This window comes from Alligator sinensis, unplaced genomic scaffold, assembly GCF_000455745.1.
Source record: "Alligator sinensis unplaced genomic scaffold, ASM45574v1 scaffold1308_1, whole genome shotgun sequence".
Classification (NCBI taxonomy): Eukaryota; Metazoa; Chordata; order Crocodylia; family Alligatoridae; genus Alligator; species Alligator sinensis.
Window position 1 is genome coordinate 531,997 of NW_005842416.1, and position 12,511 is coordinate 544,507.

Here is a 12,511-nt window from a genome sequence, read left to right on the forward strand (position 1 = left end):
GAGTGGGGGGAAGGGGGCAGGGAGGGGTGGAAGCCAGGGAGACTTAAGCCCAGTTGGGCAGGGTGGGGTGTGTTTTTGGAGGCCTAAGCCCCCTGGGGTTGGTAGCCCTATCTGTGTTTCTCTGCCTGCCTGCCTGCCTGCTCCGGTTTCTTGTGGAGGATGGGGGGCACTTAAGCCAGGGAAAGGGCAGAGTGGATCCAAGTTGAAAATGGGGAGGAAGACCACAGGTGGCAAAAAATTTGGACGCCAGGTCAACCCCAGTGATTCTTATGGGAAGCTTTTTTTCTTCTTTTCCTTGCTGCATCCAGACACCCCATCAAATCCATTCATTTTTATGGGAGGGAGACCTGTTGTCTCTTGGTGCAACAAGCAGGCAGGAGATCCAGCTCTATGCTGGATACGTGGAAGGAGAGATTGAAAACCCTGCCCACTCCCCCCTGCCAGGGATTGTCCCAACAGGCAAACCCCGGCTGGGGCCCAGGGCTAGGGAGGGGGTTTAAACCCCCTTCCCTGGCTCAGTGTGCAGGCCCCAGGCTGAAGCGTGGCCATGTCCCCTGCTCTCCACTCGAGTGGGGACTGGAGTGTGTGGGGGGGAAAGAGGTTTTCCTCTTTTATTGCCTGCCAGGGGCAGTGGGTCGGACTAGATGGCCCACTGAGGTCCCTTCCGACACTATGAATCTATGAATCTAATTCTAAGCAGGGTTCTTCTATGAAACACTGTTGGTAAAATTATGCTGCTTTACAGTAAAGCTGGCTTTTGACCAAACACCTTTTGACCCTGGAGCAGAGTTAGTGGAACAATATGCAATATGATATTGCATGTATTTACCTTTTTGCTGCACTGATCTCTTACTCTGTGTACTTTCAATGCCAGATCTCTTTCTAGTAGCTTTAGAGACAGTGCGTGCCCAAGTAATCTTTCTTACTGAGGTGTGCTGTAACATAGCTCTGACCTGCTCTGTCTGTCTGGGACTTCAGTGTCTTCTGACTGCAGTGCAGCATGACTGATGACAAGCAGTCTCTGCCATGGGAGATCAGTGGTACAGCAGGATTGGCATCTTGATTTAAAGAAAAGGGAAACAGCTGATAGCTGAAGCATCAGTTAGAGAAGAATTACAGTGGAAGCTTCAAGATTTTTTAGTGTGTTTAGTATGCCAGCGGTGCTGCATTGACGTAAAAAAAATGCTCCTTCAAAAAGCTGTGTCAAAGAAATGGTTGCTGAAAGGGAAGGAATATGAATCTCAACTTAATGGTGAAGATAAGGGTGCAGCTTGATTTTTTTTTTACTGTTAAAATTACTTCAGCACGAGGTTCCATGTGTGGAGAAATTCATTGTTTTTGTGGGGGTTTATAACATTTTTGTCCTTCATTCAGAAGACATTTATGGAGGTCTAGCTCTGCCTGCTGAGAAACAAATGATGTTGCTGGTTCTCACTTTTCCTCTTTGTTGCTGTGCTAACGGAACAGAATTTTTCTGACCAGTAATACAAATCGTGAGTTACTGCTGCTGGGATTATTATTATGATACCAGGAAGGATGGCAAATCTACATCTCCACAAGGATTCATATCTCTGAGCATAATCGTGAGACATGATACATTTTCCTAAAGATTTGTCTAGGAAACTGGAGGCATAGGATGCCAACACACACTTTATAAACATGGCTGAAAAAGAAAGATGAACTGCTTTAGGATGTCCTTGACATATGATATTGGATGGGTTTTTTAACTCATTTGGAAGGTTTGGCTCTTTTTTCTGTCAAAAGTTGCCCCTTGCATGTGCTGTTCAAGATCCATTAAATGTCAGATGGAGGTTAGGAAGCCAAGGGTAACTGTTCTATTTTTATGTATTCATGATTCATCTCTTTTTGTTGCATTGTAGATTTTGTTTACATTTTTCTTGTCTATAAAACAAATGAAATGTTGAAATTGTTAAATATTATTAAAAGCAAGAAGTTACAAAGTGTGTGACTAGATATATTCAGTTTTAAGTTGTATGGTAGATTCTTAAAATTAAAATGGATTTGATTTCCTGCAAATAGATAATGTATATAACATGTCATGAATGTGCAAATATGCATAAATGAACACATGTACAGTGACACAGATATTCTGTTGCTTAGAATAAAATATGTTAATTGAATATAGAATCACATACTGGTAGTGTGAGAGATCAAGAATAAGGTTGGATTTGTTTTTATTTATACATATTCTTCCCTTCAGTGAGAAGGTCATTCATTAGCTTCAGAGCATTTTTAAGGCCTCCTGCCCAAACAGTTTTAAACCAAGTATCCCAACAGAAAAAATGCTAGATATAGGAAGGCAAAAGAGGCTCTTTCCATCTCGACCATACCAGTTCTTTAGCTTGCTGGATGATGTTTCAGCCATTTCTGGAATCTCGATGCAAAAAGCAAAGGTAATCTGTCATTGTCAAATTATAGCTATGGATCAAATTAAGTATGTATTTTATAATGCTTTTCTTGGTAAACAAACAAATCCAGTAGGAAGATCTTTTTTTTGGTGACAATTTTTATATTGCATTTTACATTGCTTTTTTTTTTCTCCCCACTATAGGAGCCTAGTAACAAAAGAATCAAGCCTCTTTCTAGAGTTACATCACTAGCAAGCCTCATTCCTCCTGTGCGGGCAACTCCATTAAAGCGATTCAGTCAAACACTTCAGGTAAAATTAACAAAAGTACTGCTGTATTATTGTTGAAGTCTGCACAGGTATGCTATCAAATGCTTCTAGTTTTCTGCTTTTCAAATGGTATTGTGTGTGGTTTGTGTCTGAATGCCTTGCATATCTTGAAGCACAATAAAAGATACAGTGATAATTGGGTGAAACTACGTGTTACCAGTAAAAGCTCTGCTGTCATCCTTCTGTCATAGACTGCCCATGCTTCTTGTGAAATCTTAAACACGTTGTATGCCACTTTGCAGACAGAGAAACAGGCATACAAGTAAGTGCTGAGCTAAGTTGTATGCAAACAGGCTTTTTTATTATTGTTTTATTAATACATTTTTTTACTTCTTGAAGAGGTTAGCTTTATATATGTGTTTTAAAAGGGTGGCTGTCCACATTGGGCCATGCACCTTTGGCCTGCTTTTAAATTACATTTTAAATAATGCAGTTTTAGATAACTCATGGCCAAGCAAAAGCCAGGAGACTGAAAAACTCAGATCCTTCCTGTGAAATACTGAAATGCTTTTGGGGAGGGAGGGGGCCTAAGTTTTGCAATATTAATATTTTCAGCATGCACACACGCACAATGCTATAGTTGCTATGCTACCTTTGAATTTAGAAACGCTGATGAAAAAAAAGTGACATTTTTGGAAAATGTACTTAATTTCTGTGGGTGTACTATGTGTGAGAAACAAGTTCATATATAATACTTCTAAATTGTCATTATTCATGGTGAACTTTAACTTCTGTTGGCAAAATGTATTGTGACCAGCTGGGATCCTGGTTTTCTCTGTTTAAAAATCCAAAATTCTCCAGTAAAAATCCAAACTTCTCTGATTAAAAACCCCCAAACCCATGCTTTTCCATGATTAAAATGAAAGGCTGCTATATATATATAGATAGATAGGTATCAGTTGAACACAATGTTTTATTGATATATTTAAAATTTTAGAATTATTTGGAAGCCTACCAGTGCCTCAGTCATTATAAAAAAAATAAATTCTAAATATATATATATTTTGGCATTTGATTTTGTTTTTTTATCAACAAAAAAATCAGAACCCCCCTTGTAGCGCTGAGCAGCCATGATATGCTGGTGCCCTGCCCCAGTCCCTGCCATTGCCCCTCATTCCCAACCCACAGCCCTCTGCCCCTCCAGCCCTGCTGGTGAGTCTCACTCCTGACCTGCAGCCCCTGGCCTCTGCGGTCCAGTGGGCGGGACCTGGTGTGGGAGGGAGCACTATGCCACCATGGCCACCAAGGTGAAGTGCAGTGGCAACAGCACAGAGTTGTGCCTCCTGCTGCTGCCATGAGGGCAGGAGGTGCCTTGCCTTGGGGGCCATGGTGGCACAGCACTCCCTTCCTCACCAGGTCCTGCCTGCTGGGCCGCAGAGGTGGCTCCTGCCTGGAGCTGGTCCAGCCAGGCTACAGCTCCACGCCCTGCTGTGGTGCAGAAAACTGGGGGAGGAACATGTCCCTCCCTACCCCCCAATGCCTCGCCTGTGCTGCTCCCCCCCTACCTCCCATTGCCTATACCTCATGTTGCCCTCACCCCATAGACTTACCTGGAAGGAGCTGCAGGAGCTGCTCTCCACCACACTGTCGGGCTGCTATGTGCACGTGTCCGCAAGCACATGCATGTGGTGCTGCCTGCGTCTCGCTCCTTCTAGTCCCAAGCATCCCCTTGTAGGCTGGAACTCTGCCAGCCTGCAAGGGGAAACCCATGGTTTCTCAGGTTTTTCTCTTTTAAAGGAGAAAATCTGTGTTTTGCTGTATTTTTCTGTGGCAAATGGAAAACGTGGATCCCTGGCGATCAGATAGAAAATGGTAACTTGGGCCAGTGTTCAAAGCGTATTTCAAAGCTGTCTAATCTTAGGCAAATAGCAGTGCAATGCAATTTAAAATGTAACTTTTTTCTAAAGTAGCACAGGTTTTGGAATGATAGGTTTGCTACATACACTATGAGATTTTTGGAGGCTCAGAAGACTAGAACTGACGAAATGTTTTGTTGCCCTAATTCCCCAGTGGCTCTATTAGGAGTTTAAGGCATTAGAAACCTCATGTCAGATGCTCTGGTACAGGTATATAAAGATATTAAGATGCTTTACTCCTGCTTATTCCAAGATCAATGGATCTTAGATACTTAAATACCTTTGTGAGCCTGGCCTGCAGTGCTTTGAAAAATTGTGCCATTTTTCCTTTATACCAGAAAAAATGCACTTAACATCTAAAATGAATTATAGAAGAAGCAAGCCTAATTTCATTGAAGAGAGGAAATGAATAAAAATATCTTGAATTATTCAGAAGTAATATCTACTCAAACATTAACTTGATCATGGCCCTATTAACAGATAGCAGGTAATTTTTTAAGACAACAAAAATAACCTCCTTCTTGCACCCTTTTTACACTGAGAGCCCTTCTCTCAAATATTTGAATGAGTAAAAAGCCTTAAACAGTATTATCCTATGGTAATAGCCTATGTGGAATGCACACTTTATAGGATTTGCCTAGCAGTGTTTTCCTGTGTTCCATAAACATGTTGAAAGTGCAGACATCTGCATACAAAAGCAGCCTTTATGGGGAAGGCAACGTGGCTTAACTCACACTCCATTCTGCATGTGAACCAGAAGGTATATCATAGCGTGACTAGAGCAGAGAAGCTTGTATTCTCTAGGGCATATAAATCTCCTTCACAGTCTGCCTCTAAGAAAAATTTGGCCTGAGTCTGAAAAAAGGACTACATTAGTTCCAGTTGTGAGGAGTGTGGAAAGTGAATTAAGTTTTGGCTAGACTGTTTTCTGAGCCCAGCACTTCCCTTTTCACAGCATTAAACAGCTGTTCTGCTCATTTCAGTGCTTATACTGTCAGTTCTATATGGCTGCATTTCAGACTGATTTGCATTTTATCATGTTTTATTTATGAACGTATACATTTGACTTCTAGTGAAAGTTCTGCAATTCTGTATGTGCATGCAACTTCCCTTAACTTCAGTAGGAACTACTACAGGCATGTGTTTGAGCACAGCTATAGATAAAACTAGAGGAGTGTGTATTATGGTCTTACTCTGGAAAAATGTGTAGTTTATATTTTTCCCATTTATTTTAAAATACATTTCAATTCACTGGTTACCGATAAGTGAAATGAGGAATACTATTATTCAAATCAGCTTTCTGAGGGAACTGCATATCTGAGAGGATTTATATGGTGTGTGGACCTTCATTTTCTCCAGCTATTAGGTCTGACTCCACCTTGGGTCGTTTGAAATGTATTCCTTTGGCTAAGCATTGTCTTTTCTGAAATGATTAGTACAGTTGGTAAGAGCATGGTGGTAATAACACCAAGGTTGCTGCTTTGATCCCTGATTGGACAAGATGATCTCTTGAGGTTCCTTTCAGCCTTATTTCTCTATGAAATCTATAGTTGCCTATTTTATATTCATCTCCTGTTGATACATGTTGCTCATGTCTATGGCAGGACAGTAGGGGGCACTACTGCCCTAAGCGACCTGCCTCACTGTGCCTGACCAAAACCCTGCTTTGGGTGTCTCCCCTGGGGTGCCTGCGTCTGGCCGACCACCTTCCTGGAGCACACCCACAAGCCTGGGGCAGTTGCTGCCACCACCTAGACCCTGGTCTTTGTTAGGATTCTGTGCAGCCCACCTTAGCCAGCCAAGTGAAGCGTTTTTTAAAGGCTAGTCTCACCCTCATACAGCAAGGTGTGCTATAACAGACAACTTTATTGATCAAAGAGGGAGAGAGTCAGGAAGGAATACAAAACAATGGAAAATTGAAAGAAAACCTACTTGTTGGCCCTTTTGATACGTGTCCAGTTCAATTAATCCTAAATTACTGGCTAAATTTCAGGTAAGTTACTCACATGTTCATCCAGAGACTGATGGAGCTCTGGAGGCTTGTTTCATTGTCCGAAAATGACTGACTTCCTCCAAAAAGGAGTGACCCCTTTTAAAACTTTTGTGACCTCATCACTACGTCCAAACAAGAAACAGAGGCTACATGATGCAGACCAATCCTTTTAAAAAGTCATCAGCATCCTCAGGTGGAGGGAGGAGGATCATACAGGTTGTTCCCACAGGTATTCTGGTGGGAAACTAGGACAAAGGATCTCTACAGTCCAGCTTCCCTCGGGCGACCAGGCTCGGTTGGCAAAGCAACCAGGCAGTGTGAAGAGGAGGCAAAGGGGGTTGGGCTGTAACCGTTACAGAGGAGAGGCAGATGGAGGATGATTTCTTCACAATGTCTCTCATATCTATGCTTATAGTTGCCGCTCCAAAACCCCTTACTAGCTCTTTTGACTGTGGTCAACAGTGGAATGAGCAAAAAGTCCGATTTATGTTCTTGATCTCAATTGCTCTCTAAAATTTAGAGGTACTTTGGCAAGATGATGTTAGGAAGCTTATACTGCCATTTCTACTTATCTTGTGTAGGTGTACAAGACAGTTTTCACAGAATCATAGAAAATTAGGTTTGGAAGGGACCTCAGGAGGTCATCTAGTCCAACCCCCTGCTCAAAGCAGGACCATCCCCAACTAGATCATCCCAGCCAAGGCTTTATCTAGCCAGGTTTTGAAAACATCCAAGGATGGAGCTTCCTCCACCTCTCTGGGTAACCTGTTCCAGTGTTTTACTACTCTCCCAGTGAGAAAATTCTTCCTAATATCTAACCTAAATTTCCCTTGCTGCAACTTGAGACCATTGCTCCTTGTTCTGTCATCTCTGGGTTTAACAGTTTAAAGGAAAAGTAATTCCTCTGAGACCTAGTAACATGGCTGGCACTCCACCCTAGACTGTCTCCACAGTACTTTCTTCATATTCCAGAACTTGGGAGTTACACATTTATGTTCTCCAGTTGGCACAAGTGTCATTATGTTATAGCTTCTCTGTAAGAATATATCAGTAAAAAAACCATTTTCTACATGTATTAACAGATATAACTCTGCAGCCATGATATCTGAAGGAAACCATCACTGTACCTAGAAAAAAGAAAAAAACACCATATCACAATCATCTGCAATGGTTTCTATACAATTTTAGGAGAAAATATTATCTTTCTGTCTTATACAATCCTGATGAGAGAAATATGTAAAAGAAGTGAAATTCCATGGGGCATAATTTCTCAGCTTCACATGTGGAAATTTCATCATATATTAATGGATGTTCCATATACAGATCAAGGGGAAACATCTCTAAGTCTGAGGATTTTGTAGTATTTTTTTTAATATATTTTAATAGTTGTAGAAATATTAGATTTTTGTGTCTTTTCCTTCCCAATATTATTATGTGAATGGATTTTCAGTATTTTCCACAAAGGATGCCAAAAAAGCAGTCCTAATTGGTTTTTGTTTTTTTTTTTTTATTCTGATTACTCATACCTGCTGTGTTTTTTCTTCTTCTTACAGTACTGTAGACTGGATGATTAAAATAGTGCAACGTTAGCTACATTTTGACAGATTATTTATCACTTCTGTGTACCTGCAGAGTACTAAATGCTGAGCTGGTACAATTATTTGCATACGTGAATTGATTTAACCATCTGGCATAAATCTTCTTTCATCACTGTCTTCAATGCATTATAAAGCTAGTACCATTTGATCATTTTCATGGTGATGCACCTTACCTTACAAGATGGAAATGGGATTGAATAGAACTGAACAAAGTTCCAACTAGCATTGAGGCAGAAGTTAATGTTTTTTTATTTCCATTACAAGTTAAGGCTTTATTGGTATAACCTAGGGGTGCTCGATCTGTGGCCATGGAGATGTTATCTGACCTTTGGGGCTCTCCATGGGTCTGGAAATTTGGTGGGAGAGAGGGGTGTGGTGGTAAGATCCCACCTGTGGTTGTGGGGGAGCAGTGGCAGCATAAATTGCTGTAGTTCTTGGAGGAGCGCTGGGAGCCACAGCAATTAACATTATGATCGCTTCCCTGCTGCCAAGTTTCTGGACTTGTGGGGAATCCCACAGGCCAGATGACATGGCCCTGTGCACAGGGTTTGGCTCGTACCAGGTGCTCCATGGCTGGATCCAGCATGAGGAGTAGGCTGGTGTGTGGGGTCACTCTGTGGTCAGATGCAGTGCAGGACCAGGTTTGTGTGCCAGTTCTCACCTGTAGACTAACCCTACACTGGATTTGACCCACAGACCAGTCCCATGCCACTCATCCAATCTGAATAGGAACTCCTGAATTATTTTTATACTAACTTGGAGACCATAAATTCATAAAGAATCTATTTGCTATTTAATTAATGTTAAGATCCCAAGGTTGGGAATTTGACATGGAGTATATTCTCTTATCCTTTTAAATACACTGATGTTGCAGCATAAATGAATGTTATGTTTCACTCACTTGAAATAGGTTCATTTACTTGGGAAAATTGTTTAAAATGTTAGCATTTAAATTACCAATATTAGATTATGAATTTGTGTTACAATTAGTTATCAGAATGTTTTGCTTATGCACATTTATTTAGGTATTTTTCAAATTAGTCTTGCATGCTGAGATTGTGCGCTGCCTGTTACAGCAGTAGGTTAATGTGCATCTGACTCTCACTTGACACTGGTCTAGAGAAGGTATTAAATAATTTCTGGAGTTTGCTGCATTGGTTTATTTGTTCTTAGGTTTGCAAGCTATGGTGTGTCACACAAGCAAAAGAAAGATGGCCATCTGCTAAAATAGACCTTGTTCTTTGACAGGTTGCTTGATCCTCGTCCTAACTGCTAATACTACCATGACAGCCTTCCTTTTATAGATTTTGCTATCCTATTTTAGGTCAGCAAGTGTTTTGTCTTTATTTTACTAATTCCCATAATGTGGATATCTCTTCTCTTGATATAGGTCTGTCACCTGTTCTCCACCTTTTAAGCTACACCTCAAATTTTTCCTACTTCTCTCTCAAAGATTTTTTAATGAACCCTGATATTGTAACACCAAGAATGTTTTTCTTTGCACCTTAACATATGTAAGAAATTTGGTGGGAGGGAGTTATCCCTACCCTACATAATTTATGACTAGGATTAAGGTAGTTGCACTTTGCATTGAAATCTCCAAGGTTATTTCTCCCTAACGGAGATAGTAGCTCAGTAGTAAAATTGGCTTTCAGTGCTTTGAGTTATTCAGCAAGGCTTTTGACAAAGTAGGACATTTTTGGGGTTGCTGGCCCTTCCAACAGGACCTGTTTGTCCTTGCTACAAGACAACAGAAATTGATAGAAAATTTCCAATACAGTTCACTGAAATTTTATTTATTGGTTCTAGTGGATATAAAGTGCTATCTCCATATATGCCATACTTTTTAGTTGGGTTGTTTGTAAACTTGAGGTATGGTCATAAATAATTTTATGATTTGTTATTTAAATATTCACTAAGAAATTTCAAGATATAAATCATTTAGTATAACGTCATGTCTAGCTTTGAAGCTTTTCTCTATGAGAATAATGCCACCTTCATCCAGCACACAACCTGAATAAGAGGGCACATCTACACATAAATTAGTGCACTTTTTCTAATGAGCATTACATTTAATACCTCCAGTATGAGGAACAGTAGCGCATGTACATGCTTTTTAGGTGATATTTAATGTGCAGTAATCTATTCTACTTTACATTTGCATATTAGCATGGTTTTTTTACGCACTGCTTTAATGCACAGTAGAATAGGCTACTGCGCATTTAAAGTGCACGTGTAGATATGCCCAGAGAATTGCATATTGGGGCAGTTCCTTTGGAACTAAAAGGAAGGAAAACTAGTTTGAGCCAATTGCATTGATCAGTGTTAAGGAAAACAATAGCTGTACGTTACTGAGGGCTATATGTACCACAAAGATGCTTTCAAATGCCATTTCTTACGGTCTTAATACTAAAAAGTAGTATTAGATGCAACAAAAAATGGGTAGAACTGGAATTAAGAGTTAATTTAACTTGCTTTATTTTATTAAATATGTAACTTTCTTTGGAAATAGAGTTTTGCCTTGGATAATTTGTAAACATGAAACTGCTCTCTTTAACAATGACAATTATGTCTTTTATGTACTGCTCTTAGCGTTCTATTAGCTTCCGGAATGACAGTCGCCCTGATCTATTCACCCCACGACCGTGGTCTCGAAATGTTCCTTCTGCTAACACAAAGAGGAGAGACAGCAAACTGTGGAGTGAGACGTTTGATGTTTGTGTCAATCAGATGCTTACATCCAAAGAAATCAAGCGTCAAGAGGTACAATTTTTTAAAATCCTCCTAAGCTTCCAATTGGACAGTTATGTCTAAAATATTTAGGAATGCTAATGAATGCCAACTCTGTATTTGAAGTTATAGAGTGAAAGCCTGGCTTCAGTGAAGTCATTGAGTATTTTGCTACTGACTTCAATAAAATCAGAATTTCACTAATAATCTTTATAGTCAATCTACAGTAGATCATTGTTGTTGCTGCTGTTTTAAATGCTTCATTAATTAATGTATAATAGCTTTAAGACATTTTAGATCAGAGTTTTGCAGGATGGTCTGCGTAGTTTGGTGTTTAGTATGTGCGTTGTTTTATTTGTACTGCTGTTACTGCTGAGAAGCTCCTGTAAGAATCAGGCCCAGTCTAGGTCATGCAGATACATAGGAAAGCACAATTTCCAAGGAACTTTTAGTAGAAGAGTAATGTATGCAGATGGTAGAAAAGGCTAAATGGCGAAAGGGCTGCACTCTTCTCGGTTGGTGTAATCTCAAGGCACCCCTCAGAAAATGCCACCTCTTAGCTTTCACTTGCTTTTTTAACTGAGGAAGCATAATACAGGCATTCTGATGCTGCAACCAATACAGAAAGGCTATACAACAGGTCGCAGTATTTTTGACACTTTGGATTCCTATTTGAAAACTCTGGATTTATCTTGTGAATCATGTATTTGCACACCCAATAGTGTTAATATTGAGCATCACCCTGTGACACCCTTTAAAGGATCTCATGGCGCCCTGGTTGAATATCACTGGTGTAGACCTTGGAACAAGGCTCCAAACTCCTGAGAGTTTACTTATGATGAGTGGGAGAACATGTGAAGCATTGTTTTACACTCCATAGCTTTTGGCTTGCAGCCAGAGAACAATAGGTCCAAAGAAGCATGGCACTCTAGAGAGGTCAGCCTTGTATAAACCCTGGAGAAAATGCTGCCACTCATGGAAATACCAAGAAACAATGAAAGATCCACATTGCAGAGCTTTACAATAAAGAATACTGAGATTTTGACTTTCACAAAGCTGGGACAGTGCAGCTGTTTCCCACTGTTTGTGGGAAGTAGAATCAGTCATGAGAACAACCACCTAAGATTATCCCCCCAGTCACTGATTGTGAAGGGTCACCTTTCTTGGGAGTTGTTGTGAAACCATTACTGAATGATGTTGTGGTAAGGTCATATCTGAGGCGATAGGGGCATACAATTCCTACGCAGTATTAGCGCTGATTTTATGTAGTTGCATGTTTGCTGTTGTTCATTATCAAATCAAGTTTAATTTTGATTAGCGCTGTCATTATAGAAACTGCTGTACTTTGAGACAATATTTAATACTGCAGCTGGTAACACTTCTAGATTTACTGAACATTATATTGCAGAGATCCTTATATGATTAACTAATTGATTTCTAGTCTGTTTTTACCTTAGTGTTTTGTTTTATATATAGCTAATTTGTTTTGCCAAGATCTTTTGTTGTAAGGTCAATGCTAACTTAGTAAAAGTTTTAATAACATAGACATAATCATTTTTATATATACAGGGAATGGTTATTAATATTTTTCCAGTGGTTTTTCATTGCTGGAAAGATTAAATAAGATTATAAAATG

The 12,511-nt window shown here is 40.0% G+C and overlaps 1 protein-coding gene across 5 annotated transcripts in view; it reads left to right on the top strand.

Annotated features, from left to right (window-relative positions):
• ARHGEF3 (Rho guanine nucleotide exchange factor 3) overlaps positions 1–12,511 on the top strand; it is a 298,913-nt gene that overhangs the window by 260,308 nt on the left and 26,094 nt on the right. For all 5 annotated transcript variants that reach the window (XM_025211596.1, XM_006030056.2, XM_025211595.1 and 2 more), the window contains 2 exons: positions 2,573–2,680; positions 10,738–10,908. In XM_025211596.1, the coding sequence (XP_025067381.1) occupies positions 2,573–2,680; positions 10,738–10,908 (279 nt within the window). The remainder of the gene's footprint in view (positions 1–2,572; positions 2,681–10,737; positions 10,909–12,511) is intronic.